This window comes from Dreissena polymorpha, chromosome 6 (assembly GCF_020536995.1).
Source record: "Dreissena polymorpha isolate Duluth1 chromosome 6, UMN_Dpol_1.0, whole genome shotgun sequence".
NCBI classification, from domain to species: domain Eukaryota; kingdom Metazoa; phylum Mollusca; class Bivalvia; order Myida; family Dreissenidae; genus Dreissena; species Dreissena polymorpha.
This window is the reverse complement of record NC_068360.1, coordinates 57,038,726-57,060,625: the sequence shown is the minus strand read 5'-3', so window position 1 is coordinate 57,060,625 and position 21,900 is coordinate 57,038,726. Positions and strand designations below refer to the sequence as shown.

Sequence of the window (21,900 nt, the reverse complement as noted above, 5' to 3'; positions counted from 1 at the left end):
CAGGGCCGGATTAAGCTGTTTTGGAGCCCAAGGCTGCACATGTTAGTTAAGTTACAGGGACCCCCTTCCCTCTGCTCACCTTCTGTATATTGACAACCATACTTGATACTACAACTGCAAAGATCAGAAAACTTGCAATGAGGTGGGATTGGAAGAGTTAATTTAGGGAGCGGTCATACATGCGAGACAGTCTAGTTCAACTTGTTGACGCTCTCAAATATTAAGCTATCTTTGTCTATATAGTTGCGCAAGGATTTTGTGCGCAACATTCAAGCCCCGATATAAGACACTTAATATCAACGGATTGCAATAATATTTACATACCTGTGTAGATAATTCATTTCTCGATAATGTTCCGTAAAAATTATGTAATGACACTTTGAATTTTGCACGCCTGAGCAATTTAAATCCAACCACTATTCAATTTTTCAATATCTCTCGATTCGCTCGCTGTGTAGATATAAATCGATAACACGACCTCGATGTAAAGCATCTGGTTTAAAGTGGAAGAATTAACAGAGTAAAATACAGTTTGCGTTCGTCTGTTGTTTTGCAGCGCGTTACATAGTAAACCGATGTTATACTTTTCTGGATTAATTTAGCATTGTTTTTTTTTCAAAATTGACAATTAAAAAGTTCTGAAATAAATTACATCTTTTATTTTTATATTGTACATAAATAATATTGATACAGATCGTACAGTATACCGTCCTATGTAACGTAGAATGTAGGTTCATAAAACAACACAGACAGAGGTGCGAAAAAGACATGCATAAACACTTGCTGAAACTTAGAACAGTGAATAGAAACTGCACCATATCTGTTTTGAACATATGCTCATTAAATCGACAAAGATTAGCATACTAGATCTAGTGAGGTAAAAGTCGGTGTTAAAAGCTCATGTTTAATAAAATTACGCGTTCACTTTAGACCGTAATGCCTTCTTCTGATTGGTTCATATTTAAATCAGTTTCATGACATGGCTACAGGTCAGTGATTGTTTTGCGATTTAAGCAGAAGTTTAACTGAAGCATTTATGCCTTTCTAACTTCAAATCGAGGATATTTGATGTAAAAATGGACTTCTGAATAAAAACTGAATGAGTTGGTAATGTTATTTTGCAATTTTACGCAAATTGATGAAAATTTAAACTTTCTGGTTTCCACCACAAAAAAGGTCCTTCAACGATGAGACATTCCAAAGAATTTATATAAAAAGTATCTCTAAATTCTTTGCGCGTCTTATAAATGAGACTACAAGACAGTCCTGCTTTTGGGGTGTTTGTCCCATAGTCCCGAACTGACACATTTCGTAAAAGAACAACATATGTTCTATAAGGACAGGTCACAGTAAAATTCAATATTCAAGCTCCGTCTGGCTTAAATTACTCAATCCCTTTATTGCCCTCTGTTAACAAACCATATCTACTAGTCGAGTGATCCAGTGTTGTTTTTGACACCTTATGAGCCATATATGGGCAAAATTATTGACTATCAGGCATTCACACCATGGTGTTTTTATGATAGGGGTCGCTTATTGCTAGTGATAGATGCATCGTGGTGAATTAAAAGCAGACTTCTTTTTTATTTCATGCCCCAAATCAAGTCCAAAGATACTATTACGCGGTATTCTGTGTATTATACCACCTGAGGCTTAAAAACCTGTCAAAACACCAGTTTTGTATATCAAACAAATTGAGTGCTAACCAATACACATTGACGTTTCACATAAATTGACTTTCGTTTTCGACTGATTTCAGAAAATAATTTTTACATAATTGATGAACAATCTAAATTTAAACAGTGCTCGATGCACTCACATCGCGTCAAACGATTACACATGCCTCTGTCCCATATTGAAGTCAAATAGAAGCATGCTCCACTTTTCATGTTATGGATTCATCCGCATAGTGCACATGTGTATTTACTTCCGAAAAATGGAGAACGTCTGTGTTCATGAAATTCTTAAACACATTTATCGTCAACATTTGCCAAAAATTATGAGGTTTTGTAATATACTGATTACTGACTGTATTGAAGGTGGCATTATTGATCGTTTTAGGTGTCCCACTTTTTGGTGAAATGTCCCAACATTTTTAATGGAATGTCCCGATTTGGACCTGAACATTTCTGGCATGTATGGAAGGGGGGGGGGGAAGAGTGGAAAATAGGGGAGTTGAGAAGGGGGCAATTGTGTTGGAGAGGGGGGGGGGGAATAAGGGGTTGTTAGAATCCAAAGAAGGAACAGTATGAGCGTGCGGGGGGATAAGAAAGACAGTATAGGAAAAATAGGGAGTGTAGTGAAAAAGCAATAGAAATATTATAAATTCTTTGTATATTTATCCTGTTATTCTTGTCTGTGATCCAAGTTGTAGAATATTCAGAAAAAGTGAGATATCTTTGTGGCTCATGTCAGTAATCTGATTAGTCAGTGAAATATCCTTTATTTCCTTTACTATTGGGATTGCATTTTGGGATAGTTATGTTAAGGTCAAGGTCTTGTTACTAAAAAGTTGAAAAAATTGATTCCACTTAATAATTTTTTTCGGAGGAGGTATGGCACTGAAAGTGTGTTCTTAGGTTGCTCACATGTAGCTTGGTATTGCATATTGGTCAGTTTTGTAGATGTCAAGGGCACCAATGGTTAAAATAGAAAATAGTTAATGCTTAATAACTTGTTTGGATGGAGGTATTATGCGACATTTACCAGGCATTCTTGTTTTATAAAACATTTTAAATAATATAAAACTGTTTTTTACTAACTTATGATATCCGCTAATAATAAATGGTATTGTATCGGGTATGTATAACACTTGCATACTTTCAGTTCTATACACAATGAGGTTGCTGTTGGGTCCAAACAGAACAAAGAAAAGCCAGACTTCAAAGATCAAAATGGTGAGTAAGAAAAGTAAAAATGAATTTAGAGTTGATGTTTTTGGTCAAATATGGGGCCAAAATTGGGTTCCTAATTTCCTATCCAACAAGAATATAGTTTTACCAAATAGCTAGCTGCCTAAAATTCCCTATTTGACATTTCCAAAATACAAAAAAACTTAGAACAACATTTTGTTCATTTTCACATTCAGCTCTATAAGTTGAACCTTAGTAAATTTAATTTTAAAACAACATCTCTACTCTCAATTGTTTAAGTATTTGTTAGAAAAACATCTCTACTCTCAATTGTTTAAGTATTTGTTAGAAAAACATCTCTACTCTCAATTGTTTAAGTATTTGTTAGAAAAACATCTCTACTCTCAATTGTTTAAGTATTTGTTAGAAAAACATCTCTACTCTCAATTGTTTAAGTATTTGTTAGAAAAAAATCTCTACTCTCAATTGTTTAAGTATTTGTTAGAAAAACATCTTTACTCTCAATTGTTCAAGTATTTGTTAGAAAAACATCTCTACTCTCAATTGTTTACGTATTTGTTAGAAAAACATCTCTACTCTCAATTGTTTAAGTATTTGCTAGAAAAAAACATCTCTACTCTCAATTGTTTAAGTATTTGTTAGAAAAAAAACATCTCTACTCTCAATTGTTTAAGTATTTGCTAGAAAAAAACACCAACAATTTTCCCATTCTAGTAAAAAAAACGCAATTTCTTCCAATTAGAAGGGCCCTGGCACTGTTCCTAAAATGGTAAATAACACTGCAAATTCTCTCTGCCTATTGGTGTAATAAATGACCCAAAATATATTCTATAGTCAGCTGTGAATTATGTGTTTTAACCTCGGGTTGATTTGCTTATATTTTAGCTTAATTGCTCCACAATCCTTAGACCAATTCGGTATAGCTGAGGATTACATATGGGCCGTGCTCTGTGAAAAGGGGATTTAATGCATGTGCGTTAAGTGTCATCCCAGATTAGCCTGTGCCGTCCACACACGCTAATCAGGGAAGACGCTTTTCGCTTTTATGATATTTTCTGTTTAAAGAAAGTCTCTTTTTAGCAAAAGTCTAGTCTAGGTGGAAAGTGTTGTCCCTGATTAGCCTTTGCAGACTGCACAGGCTAATCTGGGATGACACTTTATGCACATGCATTAAACCCCCTTTTCTCAGAGCAAAGCTCATGTATAATGTAAAAAAATATTCCATAAACTATGACATTACTTTTGCTGTGTCAGTAAATTTTCCTTTTTTTTTTAATACAATCAAATATTTGTTTTATGGTTTACTCATGGGTTTATTGTACTTAAATACAAGTATTAAATATGTATTTACTGCTGCAGTATGTGAAATGTTACCAAAGTGTGATCTTTAATTTATTTTAGCATTATTAGTATTGGAATTTGATATATTCACATTTTGAACGATACTCATATTCTTTCAGTGCAATTGTTTCTTTCAAAGTATTGAGCACTTCCAGTGTTTTTTTTTCAACATTTTTGGAGTGGACTGGGTCCCTTTGGATTGGAAAAAAATCACTGCATTTTGCTTTTAAAGAAAGTCTCTAAGATAAAATCCAGTTTAGCCTGAAAGTGTCATCCCTGATTAGCCTGTGTGGACTGCACAGACTAATCTGGGACTACACTTTACACACATTGATTAAACCTTGTTATCTGAAAGTGCGGCTCACATATATTTCAGTATTCTCGTTCGAAGTGTGTGTGGCCAACAGATACAAGCTGAACAAAGAGCTGCGGAAACTACAGGACAAGATTGAGGAGGACCCAGAGAACTATGTCCTGAGAAGTCAGCTGCATGGGAAAGAGGTTGGTAGGGCAGCCATATAATGAATTGTGTTCTGAGAAAACTGGGCTTAATGCATGTGCAAAAAGTGTCGTCCCAGATTAGCCTGTGCAGTCCGCACAGGCTAATCAGGGATGACACATTACGCTTTTATGGTATTTTTAGTTTCAAGGAAGTCCCTCCTTACCAAAAATCAAGTTAAGGCGGAAAGTGTCGTCCCTGATTAGCCTGTGCGGACTGAACACGCTAATCTGGGATGACACTTTATGCACATGCATTAAGCCCAGTTTTCTCAGAACAAGGCTCTAATAATGAACCCTTTAGAACTCAGATATGCACTTTGACACATTTGTAGTCCCTTAGAAAATCAGATAAAAATTAAGACTATAAGTGCGAAACACTTGATTTTGACCACTAAGGTACTTATGAGCAGCAAGTTTATCGCAGGCTGTTTTCCTTTTATGCTCGTTGTGGTTGCATATAGCCATTTACACTTTGTTTGCATCTGAGTGAGAAAGGGTTTAAACAATGCTGAACACAAAAGGTTGGTAGGACACTAGAATTGCTATTAAAACAATGTCCAATATAAAAGTTTGGTAAGGCAGCAGAATATTTTTTCAAAATAGTGCCAAGCATTAAAGTTGCTTTATGTTTAACAATTTCAATTAGCCCTAGTAACTAATGTATAGCACTTAAAACTTGTGTGATTCTAGCATCTCATCATGTTGTGCATTTTATTCTTAATTATAACTATTGAAAATATTTGTATTTTTTGTAATCCAAAAGTATAACAATTAAATATAGGATATCATATGTCATGTAGGCTTTTCATGGTCAAAACTTTCAGCTTGTATGTAATTTTTCTCTAGGAACTAACTCTAAACAAAATACAAGTCAATGTGAAAAGCGTTATTAATTATTTTTATCATCATCACATTCACCATCATCATATCATTTCTTTACCTTTATACTCATCAACTGAACAGTCTAATCTGGAACGATTCTTAAGGTATTATAACAGGATTTCTCAGAGAACAACTTAAATAAATAATGACACTTTCAGTTTGATAGCCTGACTATTGGTATTAGTATTTGATGCTCATTGTGTTAATAGTTCTCCAGATTAAAAAGAGTTCAAATTTTAATTAAGTTACAGTTAAAATATCCGTGGTAGATAATTCATTGTGCTTTAATGGACATAAACTTCATATTATGTTTAATACATGGGGTTTGCTGGAGACATTATTCACTCACATAGCTATTAACTCAAATCAAGTTAAACAAACTGTTTAATTTAAATAGTTATATATTTTAATCAACTTAAAAATCTACTTAAATATTAATAATCTGTATAATAACAATAGTAGTTATTAAAATGATGATTAAATTTGACAGAATATTAAGATCTAGTTATATAACACTGATGTAAGCATGCGTTGTTACAGCTTTTATTTAGTCGAATACTTCTTCAAGAGTTACAATCAAAACATTTTTAAATGTTTGCTTATTATCATTGATTTGAGTTTGTTTAAGAAGAGTTTAATTGAAGCATAATTTTACGGTACATTTACATGTACAAAATACTTTCGATTTACTTACTTTGCTATTTATTGCATTTAATATTACATTATTTTGTAAACTTATTGTGATTATAGTGAATTATGCCACCAGCTTTTAATGCAACAATTATTTCAATAAAAGAGTGAACAAAACATCAGAGGAATAATTCACGTCCACTATAATCAGTTGCCATTAGTTAAATAAATGGGCTGTGCTCTGTGAAAAGGGGGTTTAATGCATGTGCATAAAGTGTTGTCCCAGATTAGCCTGTGCAGTCTGCAAAGTATAACCAGGGACAACACTTTCCGCCTCTTTGATATTTTTCATTCAAAGAAGGTCTCTTCTTAGCAAAAATTAAGGTTATGCGGTAAGTGTTGTCCCTGATTAGCGGACTGCCATGGCTAATATGAGACGACACTTCATGCACATGCATTAAACCCCCTTTTCACAGAGCACTGCCCATTTATTTAATCTGGGACAACATTTTATGCACATGCATTAAACCCCCTTTTCACAGAGCACTGCCCATTTATTTAATCTGGGACGACATTTCATGCACATGCATTAAACCCCCTTTTCACAGAGCACTGCCCATTTATTTAATCTGGGACAACATTTTACGCACATGCATTAAACCCCCTTTTCACAGAGCACTGCCCATTTATTTAATCTGGGACAACATTTTACGCACATGCATTAAACCCCCTTTTCACAGAGCACTGCCCATTTATTTAATCTGGGACAACATTTTACGCACATGCATTAAACCCCATTTTCACAGAGCACTGCCCATTTATTTAATCTGGGACAACATTTTAGGCACATGCATTAAACCCCCTTTTCACAGAGCACTGCCCATTTATTTAATCTGGGACAACATTTTATGCACATGCATTAAACCCCCTTTTCACAGAGCACTGCCCATTTATTTAATCTGGGACAACATTTTACGCACATGCATTAAACCCCCTTTTCACAGAGCACTGCCCATTTATTTAATCTGGGACAACATTTTATGCACATGCATTAAACCCCCTTTTCACAGAGCACTGCCCATTTATTAAATCTGGGACAACATTTTTCGCACATGCATTAAACCCCCTTTTCACAGAGCACTGCCCATTTATTTAATCTGGGACAACATTTTAAGCACATGCATTAAACCCCCTTTTCACAGAGCACTGCCCATTTATTAAATCTGGGACAACATTTTACGCACATGCATTAAACCCCCTTTTCACAGAGCACTGCCCATTTATTTAGTCTGGGACAACATTTTATGCACATGCATTTAACCCCCTTTTCACAGAGCACTGCCCATTTATTAAATCTGGGACAACATTTTTCGCACATGCATTAAACCCCCTTTTCACAGAGACTGCCCATTTATTTAATCTGGGACAACATTTTACGCACATGCATTAAACCCCCTTTTCACAGAGCACTGCCCATTTATTTAATCTGGGACAACATTTTATGCACATGCATTAAACCCCCTTTTCACAGAGCACTGCCCATTTATTAAATCTGGGACAACATTTTTCGCACATGCATTAAACCCCCTTTTCACAAAGCACTGCCCATTTATTTAATCTGGGACAACATTTTACGCACATGCATTAAACCCCCTTTTCACAGAGCACTGCCCATTTATTTAATCTGGGACAACATTTTATGCACATGCATTAAACCCCCTTTTCACAGAGCACTGCCCATTTATTAAATTTGGGACAACATTTTATGCACATGCATTAAACCCCCTTTTCACAGAGCACTGCCCATTTATTTAATCTGGGACAACATTTTATGCACATGCATTAAACCCCCTTTTCACAGAGACTGCACATTTATTAAATCTGGGACAACATTTTTCGCACATGCATTAAACCCCCTTTTCACAGAGCACTGCCCATTTATTTAATCTGGGACAACATTTTACGCACATGCATTAAACCCCCTTTTCACAGAGCACTGCCCATTTATTTAATCTGGGACAACATTTTATGCACATGCATTAAACCCCCTTTTCACAGAGCACTGCCCATTTATTAAATCTGGGACAACATTTTATGCACATGCATTAAACCCCCTTTTCACAGAGCACTGCCCATTTATTTAATCTGGGACAACATTTTATGCACATGCATTAAACCCCCTTTTCACAGAGACTGCCCATTTATTAAATCTGGGACAACATTTTTCGCACATGCATTAAACCCCCTTTTCACAGAGCACTGCCCATTTATTTAATCTGGGACAACATTTTACGCACATGCATTAAACCCCCTTTTCACAGAGCACTGCCCATTTATTTAATCTGGGACAACATTTTATGCACATGCATTAAACCCCCTTTTCACAGAGCACTGCCCATTTATTAAATATGGGAAAACATTTTTCGCACATGCATTAAACCCCCTTTTCACAGAGCACTGCCCATTTATTTTATTTGGGACAACATTTTACGCACATGCATTAAACCCCCTTTTCACAGAGCACTGCCCATTTATTTAATCTGGGACAACATTTTATGCACATGCATTAAACCCCCTTTTCACAGAGCACTGCCCATTTATTAAATCTGGGACAACATTTTTCGCACATGCATTAAACCCCCTTTTCACAGAGCACTGCCCATTTATTTTATTTGGGACAACATTTTACGCACATGCATTAAACCCCCTTTTCACAGAGCACTGCCCATTTATTTAATCTGGGACAACATTTTATGCACATGCATTAAACCCCCTTTTCACAGAGCACTGCCCATTTATTAAATCTGGGACAACATTTTTCGCACATGCATTAAACCCCCTTTTCACAGAGCACTGCCCATTTATTTAATCTGGGACAACATTTTACGCACATGCATTAAACCCCCTTTTCACAGAGCACTGCCCATTTATTTAATCTGGGACAACATTTTTCGCACATGCATTAAACCCCCTTTTCACAGAGCACGGCTCAAATATAATCAAAGATGTATATGAAATATTATATTTCTTATTAATACCTATGGGGTACTCTGATTTGATGAACTGTTTCACATAAAGGGATTCGCTTGACAGGGCCCGTATTCAGAAGTGATCTTGTATTTGACAAATTAAGCTCCTTTTTGAAATGCAGTTCAATGAAAAATGCACTCAAGCATTGGATATATAGACACTTATTTATATATTTTGTTAAGGTTAATTCGACTGTGCTTCTTCTGTTGAAATTCAATATTATTGATCACAATATTAGTGAAAGCATATTTAACATTCTTACAATGAACACCATATTTATTCCAAAATATTATAAAGTGTGTTCTTTTAAGGTCATTATGCACTCAATCAGAAGATTGACATGAACATACATGTATATAATTCTACTGTCTTTTTTAAGTCCATTGTTTCTTCTGGGTCATTAGGCCATCTTCAATCAATGGATGTTTTGCAATATATCGGAACACTAACATGCACTTATTTTACCTATAAAATTAGAACAATACTCATGTAAAGTTCTATTTTCAATAAATTAAGTTCAACATTCCTGGGTCTAAATATTGTTTGAGCTAAATAAACATAAAATTGTAAAACATAAGATAAACCATAGTATTAGTCAAACCTGTTATATTTTGCCGATATTAAAAGTTTCACGTTTACTATTCATCAGGGAAATCCTAATACAAGAGACAGTCAACTTATAAGGTTTGAATATATGCAGTTTTCAAACAGCTACCGAGGTATTTACAGTAATGTAAATAACCTTGACATAAACCTTATTTATTGAGTGCTTTAGGATAATAAAATATTGAGATGGATTTTGAAAATCAATACCAATATTAAAGCTGTTTATCTTGTGCAGTGAAAATGGGACCAAATATTTTTGTAGTTTACTTTGTTGCAAGAATTTGTAAGTAAATCTAAAGAGCAGTGCAACAGAATATAATATAAGCGATTGGCAGCCATACATGTGCAAAAAAGGTAGATTGATTAGGTGAATGTTTAAACATCCTTTTACCAAAAAATATGTTAAGTATTTAAAACGCTTTTAGTATTGGTTACTTAATATTGTCAGTAACTGGAGTAAGATTCTACACTTATAGTACACAGTTTAAGTAGCTTTCCCAGCAAAAGTGGGAGTAGGTTCACTTACTATAAAAGCATTTAATTTGGCTAAAAATCCAAACAAAATATAATCTGAATCTTTGCACGTAAAAAAAGACCATTCGATGAGAAAGAAATGAGTTATGCCTTTAAATTGGTAAAACATCTTTAGATATTAATTATTAAAGAGCGTGCAATATTTAGAAGTGTAGGTTAAACTGGGATCAATGGTAGTAGATGTATTCAATTTTTGGGACTTACAAAGCCATGCAAGTTCTTATGCTTAATTAATATTGGATAAGTGTGTAGCATTGAATTTTAAGAGAAACATAATAAAAACTGCTTTGTTTGTGCATGGAATTGAAAATAAAACTTGTTATTTATCAAAAGACCATTAATTATCAGAACTTTAAAATAAAGATTAATCCTTTTTGTACATTAACCCTTTCAGTGCGGGAACCGAATTTTTTTAAAGGCCTTTGCAAACAGTTTGGATCCAGATGAGACGCCACAGAACGTGGCGTCTCATCAGGATCCAAACTGTTTGATATTCTGATAGTATTCTTTGAAAAAAATTTGAAGAAAATGCTAATTTTAGAAATTCAGCAGGCGACATTTTTGCAGACGACAAATTTCCCAGCATGCAAAGGGTTAATATTAGATTCATTTTGCATTGTTTAGTCAGATTGCTAATGTGCCATGCAATTACATAATATAAAACATAAAACATCAAAAAGTTAATTTTTTGAAACCTCTGAGAAATAGACTGTCAAAAATGTCCTTTTAATAATTCTATAATACATCTTTGACTACAATTTTATAAACAGGTAATTCATGTCAGGTCATTTTAATTGTTCAACTTGCTGCAATAGATCTTTGTTGATGTCTACAAAAAATCATGCGGGTCAACATTGACGTCAAATTATACTAGTTTGCAGGCATTTTTTATGTGGAGCAAAAGCCCACAAAGTCAGAACAATAGGTATTGTCTGTCTAGGTCAGGAAGACCCTTATATCATTTTTCTAGCAGATTATGTATGGCCTAAAATAACATTTTGTTTGTTTCTCATCCCTCTTCTCACACAGCAAACATACGATGCAAAATATTCTCTATGTTCATGGGCTGGAATAAAATATTTTATATTACTTGTCAACGGGGTAGCTGCAGCTACATGTACTGCTTCAACAAGTATGCTAAATATATTGTAATTTAGAAAGAATAGCATAAAATTCAAAGTTATTTTTGAGAAAATTTATAAATGATAATGAACGCACACAGATTAAAAATACTGTAGAAAATTTTAATAAAGCAAACAAAATATACAAAAGGAATTATTTTATTTCTGAGCTAACCCCCTTTTAAGGTTTATCACAGGAAGGGTTAATAACCACTATGTATAATTCTGCCTTTTTACCAGAGGGAATACAAAACACTGTATTGTTAAACATAGCTTATTGATAAGTTTTCAACAAAAAAAATTTTGCTGCATAAAATTGGCAGGTGAACTAACTGAATTACGCACAACTATTGTATATCGTTATTGAATATAAACTTTAATTTAAGCAAAGTTGATTAAATGTGGTACAATTACTTGTTTGCAAGAAGAAGTGTTGACTTTATGTAATTATATAGCCAGGACAAGTGAACCTAGCTTGTTTAAACTCAATCAGCGTGGTTTATCGCTTGAATTATTGTCTTTGGTTTCCCTTGGTTATACAATATGTGTATGTTATAATTGATATTCATTATATCGCTACAGAGAATTGTTTAAAACAATTTGGCACAGTATACAAATTGAAAGCAATACTTGTTTCATTTTGATTTTAATGACCCACAATGTTGGAGGCATTGAGATTTGAGCTTTTCTACATGTATGTTCCAAAGTTATGTTTGTACAATCTTGTCCCACCAATAACTTCAATCCTTTGTATGCAAATTAAAAAAAAAAAGCTGATTTCATTTGTGTGGAAACATCATGTCACAACACTGTGTCTTTAGCTCAAAGGTCAAGGTCAAAGGTACTATTTATGTGTCAAGGTCAAATATGGACATAATATGTAGCTTTTCTAGCCTGTAACATGATTATTTTCTGAAAATGTTCTATTGCAATCATTATTTCTTTTAAGATTACAAGTTGCAAGCTTAAAGTCAGGGTCACATAATTCATAATCGTAATAAGTGCTTAGTTGTTTTCCTCATACATGGCATGCAGCGAGAAAATCAGCTTACTAGCATATATTAGAACTAACATGTTAAGACTGTGCTTGATAATTATTTTTTTTATCTTGAATATATTTTCTTACAATTATTCCATCTTACATTTCAAAAACATACTATTCAGGGCAGTCGAGGAGATATCGTTCTTACCATGGCTTCAGAAAAGTAGGCTGCTTAAATGTTGCCAAGATTGACAAATTAAGCTTGAGAAAGGAACAAATCTTAGAGCCTACATAGACTGTCATAATATCTGTGTGCTGTTTTTATGCAGTTTTTCTTTTTTTAATTGCAGCAAGCGGCCAAATCAGAAACAGACGATAATGAGCAGGAACAGAGCAGACAACAGGGGAAGAAACTCTTGTATGGTCAGATCATTCAGGTAAACATATATGCTCCAGTGACCAAATACCAGATTTTGAAGAAAACAAATGACAGAATTTCTGAAGTAATAAAATATGAACAATGCAACAATAAACAATGTACCTTCGAAGAATTTTTTCCATACACATTGCAATAGCATTCACTACTTCCATGATTGACCTATTTCCGGTGACGTCCAACCAATTGGAGAGTTCTTCGTTGCAATTGGCAATAAACGTGTTGTGTTTAAATAATCACAAGATAGTCAAGATGGCAACAGTTATTTTTTGCTGTTTTATACCCTGTATAACATTTGTTTAATTTTTTAAATGATGCTCACTTTCCAGCCATATCAGTTAAAAGGTGATTAGCATTTATTTCGTATTAAAATTCGCTTTATATCTGGACTTCCTGCAAATTTTCTTAGTGAAGCTGTAATAAGAAATTTCGCAGCGAGTAAAGTCGAGATAAAGTGCGAATATTAATACCAAGTAAAGGCTATTAACTTTCTTGCTGATTTAGCTGGAAAGTGAGGTGCATTAAAAAAATAAATGCAAGTAATAAAGGGAATAAAAACGGCGAAAACCTGCCTCGGCATGGAGGTTGCCATCTTGACTATCAAGTGAGTACCTCCTCTGTTATAGGCAGGTCATACTGAAAAATTAATTAACAACAGGGGATGAAACACTTGTATGCTCTGGTTATCTAGGTTTACATATAGGCAACGGATGGAGAACCTCTTGTTGGCTTAGATCATTCAGATAACTTTATATACAAGCATATAAACAAGATTGGATACATTTTTAAGGGAATCTTGTAGTAACAAACCTTGATGAAACTTTGCATAAATCAAGCCAGCATGTTGGCCCTGCATATGGGGGCAATTTTTGGTCATTTCCACTGTTGTAAAAAGAAGATGACCTGTTTTTAGCTCACCTGTCACAAGTGACATGGTGAGCTTATGTGACCGCGTGATGCCCGGTGTCCGTATGTGCGTACGTGCGTGTGTGTGTGTGTGTGTGTGTGTGTGTGTGTGTGTGTGCGTCTGCCAACAATTTGCTTGTGTAGACAGTAGAGGTCATAGTTTTCATCCAATCTTTATGAAATTTGGTCAGAATTTTTATCTTGATGAAATCTGGGTTGGGATTGTATTTGGGTCATCTGGGGTCAAACACTAGGTCACTAGGTCAAATAATAGAAAAACCTTGTGTAGACAATAGAGGTCACAGTTTTCATCCAATCTTTATGAAATTTGGTCAGAATGTTTATCTTGATGAAATCTGGGTTGGGATTGTATTTGGGTCATCTGGGATCAAAAACTAGGTCACTAGGTCAAATAATAGAAAAACCTTGTAAAAACCTTGTGTAGACAGTAGAGGTCACAGTTTTCACCCAATCTTTATGAAATTTGGTCAGAATGTTTATCTTGATGAAATCTGGGTTGGGATTGTATTTGGGTCATCTGGGGTCAAAAACTAGGTGACTAGGTCAAATAATAGAAAAACCTTTAACAGCATAATTAATTGTTTTTCACTAAGTGTATTATAATAATTTATATATCAGATTAAAGAGAATAAAATTTTCTTTATTATGGTTTTTATTTCATGAAAATCCATAAGGGATAAGTGTTATTAATCGTTGCTTAATTATTGAACAATTTTTTTCCTGATATGCCGTCCCAGATATTAACCGCTTTCAGCTGTAGACTGTGCTTCAATACATCGCCGTGTTATTGACCTGAAAAATTGATACGCAGTCGGCATAAACACTGGTCATCGAGACAAATTACTGATGTGAAAACAAATCGTACATCGTAGCGGCTTAAAAATTAACAATTACATCTGATTAAAGATTAAAGATTGCTGCCGATTTAAATCAATTTGAGTACTTTTTGCGTATATTTAATGACAAATGGGAAGCTGTGACTTAAGTTGAGAAAAATGGCAACGAGATACTTGCCTGTTGGATATAAGGTGAAAGAACTTGAAGGTGCATAAAATAAGTGGCGCTGGGAATGGTTACACGAGAAAGACTACGCTGTAGTCTACAGGCGGGGAGTGAACTGGTTGAGAAAAGTGGAAGCTTGTGGAAAAGCGGTTTGAGAAGTTTGTAAGAAAACCCTGAATTATCAGTCTTGTGAGAAGAAGGCATTTCGTCTCCAAGCAGAGGACCCTAATCACATAAAGAATATAAGAACCATCAAGACCAACCAGGTAGGGTTTTTATTTTTTTAAACTAACACCCCGAATTTGGTCGTATTTTCTGTTGCTAAAGTTTACTGTTTAGGTTGTTTTGCATCAAAAATCGGCAAGATAGATCTAGCAAATTTGCCAATTTTTTTTATTAATAACGTATGATTCATTGATTGTGAGCTTTTAAAAAATTTTGACCTTTGAATAAAGCATAAAACAGGAAAAGAATTTTAACAGTTATTGAAAATACAATCAAATACGCCATTTTTTCTGACTGAGACAGGTCTTTTTTAGTTAAATAAAATGTTTTATTGTCCCCAACATATGAGCCCAGCAGCAAGAAATGTTGTTTTTTTATACTTTTTGTAAAATAAATATGGGCAACCTACCGTAACCCAAATTGGACGACACCTAAATTCGACGATGTTCTATTTTTATCGATTAAATGGATGATTATTGTCTTGGAATCATTTCAAAGTAATACAGCCGAGTTTAAAATTATTATTTTGTGCTATTAAACATATCATTATTTCTTTAATTATTTGCTAAATATTGCTTCATGGAACCGTTACATCGTCGAATTTGGGTCACACCGGGATACAATTATTTAGCATTCAAACAAAACGATTTGGAAAAAAACTAGGGGAACCCATGCTGAAATTTTCAATTTTAACTGTTGAGCAGAAGCCACCATACCCAATTTTCGTAGGTGTTTGTGGAGGCTTCTGGCAGCATGATTCTGTGAATATAAATGGTGACAAACATTTGATTCTGCATTTATTAAACATGTGTTATTGACTTTTTAAAGTATGTATGAAAAATATAATAATTAGTAACGACTGTTACAGGTTTTACCGGGTTCTTCAAAAGAAACACCTGCAGTCAAGTCCATGCCAGACAGAGGGTGCATGTGAATGAATTGCCTTTTGACCAACTTTTGTGTGTTCCTTATCAAATACATGAAGATTTTTAAATATATGTGTATGTTGTTTTTTTAAGAAAATAGAATCACCAGAACAGGTACAGGCACCCTTTAAATGCGTCGAATCCAGGAGCTTCCGGGGGCCTCCGTCTCCCTTGTCCCCTGGACCCACCGAGGGCCCTGCGGCCCCCTGGACCCCAGCTTTAAGTTCAGGATTTTCAAAATATCCAACTTTGACCCCTGCAAATGCTTTGCTAAAACTTTGGCTACAGTTTCTAAAATTTGACTACACAAAATTCCATTTGGCTAAAATGTTGGCTACAGAAATTTTTGGGCAAGGGGAGCCCTGTTTGGATTGTATTTGGGTCATCTGGGGTCAGCAACTAGGCACTAGGTCAAATAATAGAAAAACCTTGTGTAGACTATAGAGGTCACAGTTTTCATCAGACCTTAATGAAATATAGTCAGAATGTTTGTCTTGTTAAAATCTGGGTTGGGATTGACTTTGGGTCATCTAGGGTCAAAAACTAGGTCAGATTTACAAAAACTTTTGTAGACAGTAGAGGTCACAGTTTTCATTAAATCTTTATGAAATTTGGCCAGAATATTAATCTTGATGAAATCTGGGTTGGGATTGTATTAGGGTCATCTAGGGTAAAAAACTAGGTCACTAGTTATAATATCATAAGGTCAAATCATAGAAAAACTTGGTGAAGACAATAGAGGTCATAGTTTTCATATGATCTTAATGAAATATGGTCAGAATGTTTATCTTGATAATATCTGATTTTGGATCGTATATGGATCATCTGGGGTCAAAATTTAGGTCACCGGGCCAATTCTAGTAAAACCTTGTGTAGATGAAAGAGGTCACAGTTTTCATCATGTCTTAATGAAATTTTGTCAGAATGTATAAATTAATGACATTTGGCTTGGGATTGTATATGGGTCTAATAAAATTTAAGTTAAAGAAGCAAGGTTAGTCAGGTGAGCGATTCATTGACATCAGGACCCTCTTGTTTGTATATAACTTCATGTAGGATAAAGATATTATGATGAAATTTGGTGTATAGGTAGCTTACATAGTGCTCTAGGGTGGGATAACATTTGTGTTCAGTTGTGTCAAGTTCACTGTATGTAAAAATGGAACAACATATGTATTTATTTGAACAACTTTAGCTTGTATTGTGGTATAATGATTTTTTTTTTGAATGAAGATAGTGTACATGCATAACAAACCAGAAATTGAATTTTAGGCCTGAGTAAGGTCGAGTCAGTGTTATTGAGAAAATGAGGAATGTTTGATAAGTATCACATTTTTAAAATAAGAATATAAAATAAATATTTGTGTGATAATTTTGATTAAAAATTGTTTACTTTCAGTTACATGATTGAAATTGCCATGTCATTCAACACAATAACCAAACATGATTGGTCAGTCAAACGAAAAGTAACTAATGAAAACTTTCAAAAAGCTATTTTACCTATATTTATGGAAAAATATTCATAATGTACATATAATAAAGAAAAAAAGGTGTAGTATGTTATAAAACATAATTACATTATTCCCAAGGAGGGGAGTTATCAGTCGTTTGGTCTATGTTATTCTTTCTAAGTGTGTTAATTTCCTCATAAAGTTGTCTAGGTTTGTGGAGCAATCATTTAAACATCACTCATGCTATTCAATGGAAACTTCAAATTTATCATCACCATGAATTGTAGAGCTGCATGTAACTTTTTTCATCCGATAGATCTACAATTCCTGAGTTATTTTCCCTTGAATCCAGCTGACAATTCTGTTGGGGGGAGGGGGGAGCCGTGTTTGTGACAAAGCTATAGCCATTTTTGTTGCACTTTTCAGCTGAAGCACCGGTTCACTCAGAAGTTCATCCATGTTAGCACCACAATCACATCTCCGACTGAAAGCAACAACATGGCTGTAAGTAGCTGACTTTAATGTTTATATCAGCATACATGTAGCACCACTATCACATCTCCGACTGAAAGCAACAACATGGCTGTAAGTAGCTGACTTTAATGTTTACATCAGCCTACATGTAGCACCACTATCACATTTCCGACTGAAAGCAACAACATGGCTGTAAGTAGCTGACTTCAATGTTTATATCAGCCTACATGTAGCACCACTATCACATCTCCGACTGAAAGCAACAACATGGCTGTAAGAAGCTGACTTTAATGTTTATATCAGCCTACATGTAGCACCACTATCACATCTCCGACTGAAAGCAACAACTTGGCTGTAAGTAGCTGACTTTAATGTTTATATCAGCCTACATGTAGCACCACTATCACATCTCCGACTGAAAGCAACAACATGGCTGTAAGTAGCTGACTTTAATGTTTATATCAGCCTACATGTAGCACCACTATCACATCTCCGACTGAAAGCAACAACATGGCTGTAAGAAGCTGACTTTAATGTTTATATCAGCCTACATGTAGCACCACTATCACATCTCCGACTGAAAGCAACAACTTGGCTGTAAGTAGCTGACTTTAATGTTTATATCAGCCTACATGTAGCACCACTATCACATCTCCGACTGAAAGCAACAACTTGGCTGTAAGAAGCTGACTTTAATGTTTATATCAGCCTACATGTAGCACCACTATCACATCTCCGACTGAAAGCAACAACATGGCTGTAAGTAGCTGACTTTAATGTTTATATCAGCCTAGTTCTGTGAAAAACAGGTTGTAATTTAAGTGCGTAAAGTTTCATCCCAGATTAGCCTGTGCAGTCCGCACAGGCTTATCAAAGACAACACTATGTCAAATTTGGATTTTCATTAACAAGAGACTTCTTTAAATGAAAAAGTTCCATTAAAGTGTTGTCCCAGATTAGCCTGTGTGGACTGCACAGGCTAATCTGGTACCATTCTTTATACTCATGCCCAGTTTTCCTTGGTGCACTAACATGCAATTATATTGCCTAGTATGTTGGGTAATTGGCTTTCTTGTGATAACCTTTCATGCTTTGGTTGTTTTACACTGTGCATCATCTTTCAGCTTAATTTGCCATGTGAACACATTGTGTTAGTTTAGAGTAAACAAATTTATTTTAGCTTGATTGCATTGAAAGCTTAATAAGGCTTATTGACATGCTCTTGAGTCCCTTTCCTGGGACTAGAACCAGTACTTGGTGTTATTGGGATAGATTGAAGGACCGCTCCTGGGACTAGAACCAGTCCTTGGTGTTATTGGGATAGATTGAAGGAACGCTCCTGGGACTAGAACCAGTACTTGGTGTTATTGGGATAGATTGAAGGACCGCTCCTGGGACTAGAACCAGTCCTTGGTGTTATTGGGATAGATTGAAGGAACACTCCTGGGACTAGAACCAGTACTTGGTGTTATTGGGATAGATTGAAGGAACGCTCCTGGGACTAGAACCAGTACTTGGTGTTATTGGGATAGATTGAAGGAACGCTCCTGGGACTAGAACCAGTACTTGGTGTTATTGGGATAGATTGAAGGAACGCTCCTGGGACTAGAACCAGTACTTGGTGTTATTGGGATAGATTGAAGGAACGCTCCTGGGACTAGAACCAGTACTTGGTGTTATTGGGATAGATTGAAGGAACGCTCCTGGGACTAGAACCAGTACTTGGTGTTATTGGGATAGATTGAAGGAACGCTCCTGGGACTAGAACCAGTCCTTGGTGTTATTGGGATAGATTGAAGGAACGCTCCTGGGACTAGAACCAGTCCTTGGTTTTATTGGGAAAGATTGAAGGAACGCTCCTGGGACTAGAACCAGTACTTGGTGTTATTGGGATAGATTGAAGGAACGCTCCTGGGACTAGAACCAGTCCTTGGTGTTATTGGGATAGATTGAAGGAACGCTCCTGGGACTAGAACCAGTCCTTGGTGTTATTGGGATAGATTGAAGGAACACTCCTGGGACTAGAACCAGTCCTTGGTGTTATTGGGATAGATTGAAGGAACGCTCCTGGGACTAGAACCAGTCCTTGGTGTTATTGGGATAGATTGAAGGAACGCTCCTGGGACTAGAACCAGTACTTGGTGTTATTGGGATAGATTTAAGGAACGCTCCTGGGACTAGAACCAGTACTTGGTGTTATTGGGATAGATTGAAGGAACGCTCCTGGGACTAGAACCAGTCCTTGGTGTTATTGGGATAGATTGAAGGACCGCTCCTGGGACTAGAACCAGTACTTGGTGTTATTGGGATAGATTGAAGGAACGCTCCTGGGACTAGAACCAGTCCTTGGTGTTATTGGGATAGATTGAAGGAACGCTCCTGGGACTAGAACCAGTACTTGGTGTTATTGGGATAGATTGAAGGAACGTTCCTGGGACTAGAACCAGTACTTGGTGTTATTGGGATAGATTGAAGGAACGCCCTTGGGACTAGAACCAGTCCTTGGTGTTATTGGGATAGATTGAAGGAACGCTCCTGGGACTAGAACCAGTACTTGCTGTTATTGGGATAGAGTGAAGGAACGCTTCTGGGACTAGAACCAGTACTTGCTGTTATTGGGATAGATTGAAGGAACGCTCCTGGGACTAGAACCAGTACTTGGTGTTATTGGGATAGATTGAAGGAACGCTCCTGGGACTAGAACCAGTCCTTGGTGTTATTGGGATAGATTGAAGGAACACTCTTTATGGGGATTGAACCTGTGATCTCCCGTTGCTAGGCAAACACCATATTCACTACGCCATAACAAATTGAACACACATTGAGTCAGACTGCCTCCCCTTTGAAATGAACACAGTCAAATCATGGTCAACCATCATCTACTCTGTTGATGGTTTGCACAGATATTAATTATTGCTTATTATTTTGTCCAGGTTGAACTTCAAGAATTTAATGCCAAGCACGCACAATTCAAGGTCATGCCTCGTTACAAGGTTAAAGCAGAAGGTGATGTGGTAAGTGAATTTTACTCTACCAGGTTAAAGGGACTAGTTCACAGATTTTTTTTTAATTGAATAAATATATTAACAAATCTTTGATGTATCAAATAGTCTTAACTTATATTAGCAAAAAAGTTGAATGGAAAATATTGCCATTTCTGGGATTCAAACCCAGGTCCTTAGAAAGTAAAAGCACATGCCCAACCACTGCCCCACGCAGCATTTTGTGTTGAATGGGGAAACATTACTGCTATGCTAATACTCAACATATTTTCCAAGTTATGGAGAAAAATGATACAAACCCTTTTTTATTTTACCAATTTTAAATGATGATAATTCATTAATGAACCAACATTTAATTTGTTTTGAAAAACATCATTTACCAAACTGTGAACAAGGCCCTTTAAGGCAAACAAAGACGTGGTTTGTATATGTATTGTATTAGGATGATCAAAAACATGTCACTCTTGCTATTGTTGCATTTAGAATTTAATTTTAATTTTTCTGTAAACATATTTAAAAGAAACTGCTGAAGTATATATTGTATTAGGTAGTTATCTCCCCTTGGGAAATAACGGATATTGCTCTCTAGTTATCTAAATTATCTAACGCTATATGCTTGCCAAACTTTCACAAAGAATTAAACTTAAACATAATTGTTTAACAGTGAAAAAGTAAATTTCCAAATTATATACATAAATGGAATTAGATCTCTGCCTACATGCTGCCAAAATAGAAACACAAAACAATTCCATTCCTTATTGTTACACTAAAAACACAATTGTGTGTATTGGACCATGGGAAGTGTTAATTACTTGATCATTCTGATTTGCTTTAATCTTTATTTAAGATTGTTATTTAAAAGTCGTTAGTGTAGGAGTATTACAATGTACCTGACTACTGTCTGTCATGTAGAAAAGACATTTGTTATTTTAAATTTAACCCACTTATATATATATT

General features: G+C 35.4%; 1 protein-coding gene across 1 annotated transcript in view; it reads left to right on the top strand.

The window, feature by feature from the left end:
* LOC127833498 (inositol 1,4,5-trisphosphate receptor type 2-like) overlaps nt 1–21,900 on the top strand; it is a 183,782-nt gene that overhangs the window by 1,843 nt on the left and 160,039 nt on the right. Inside the window, exons 2-6 of the mRNA XM_052358786.1 lie at nt 2,827–2,897; nt 4,591–4,715; nt 12,851–12,937; nt 17,894–17,971; nt 20,875–20,955. Coding sequence (XP_052214746.1) covers nt 2,827–2,897; nt 4,591–4,715; nt 12,851–12,937; nt 17,894–17,971; nt 20,875–20,955 — 442 coding nt within the window. The remainder of the gene's footprint in view (nt 1–2,826; nt 2,898–4,590; nt 4,716–12,850; nt 12,938–17,893; nt 17,972–20,874; nt 20,956–21,900) is intronic.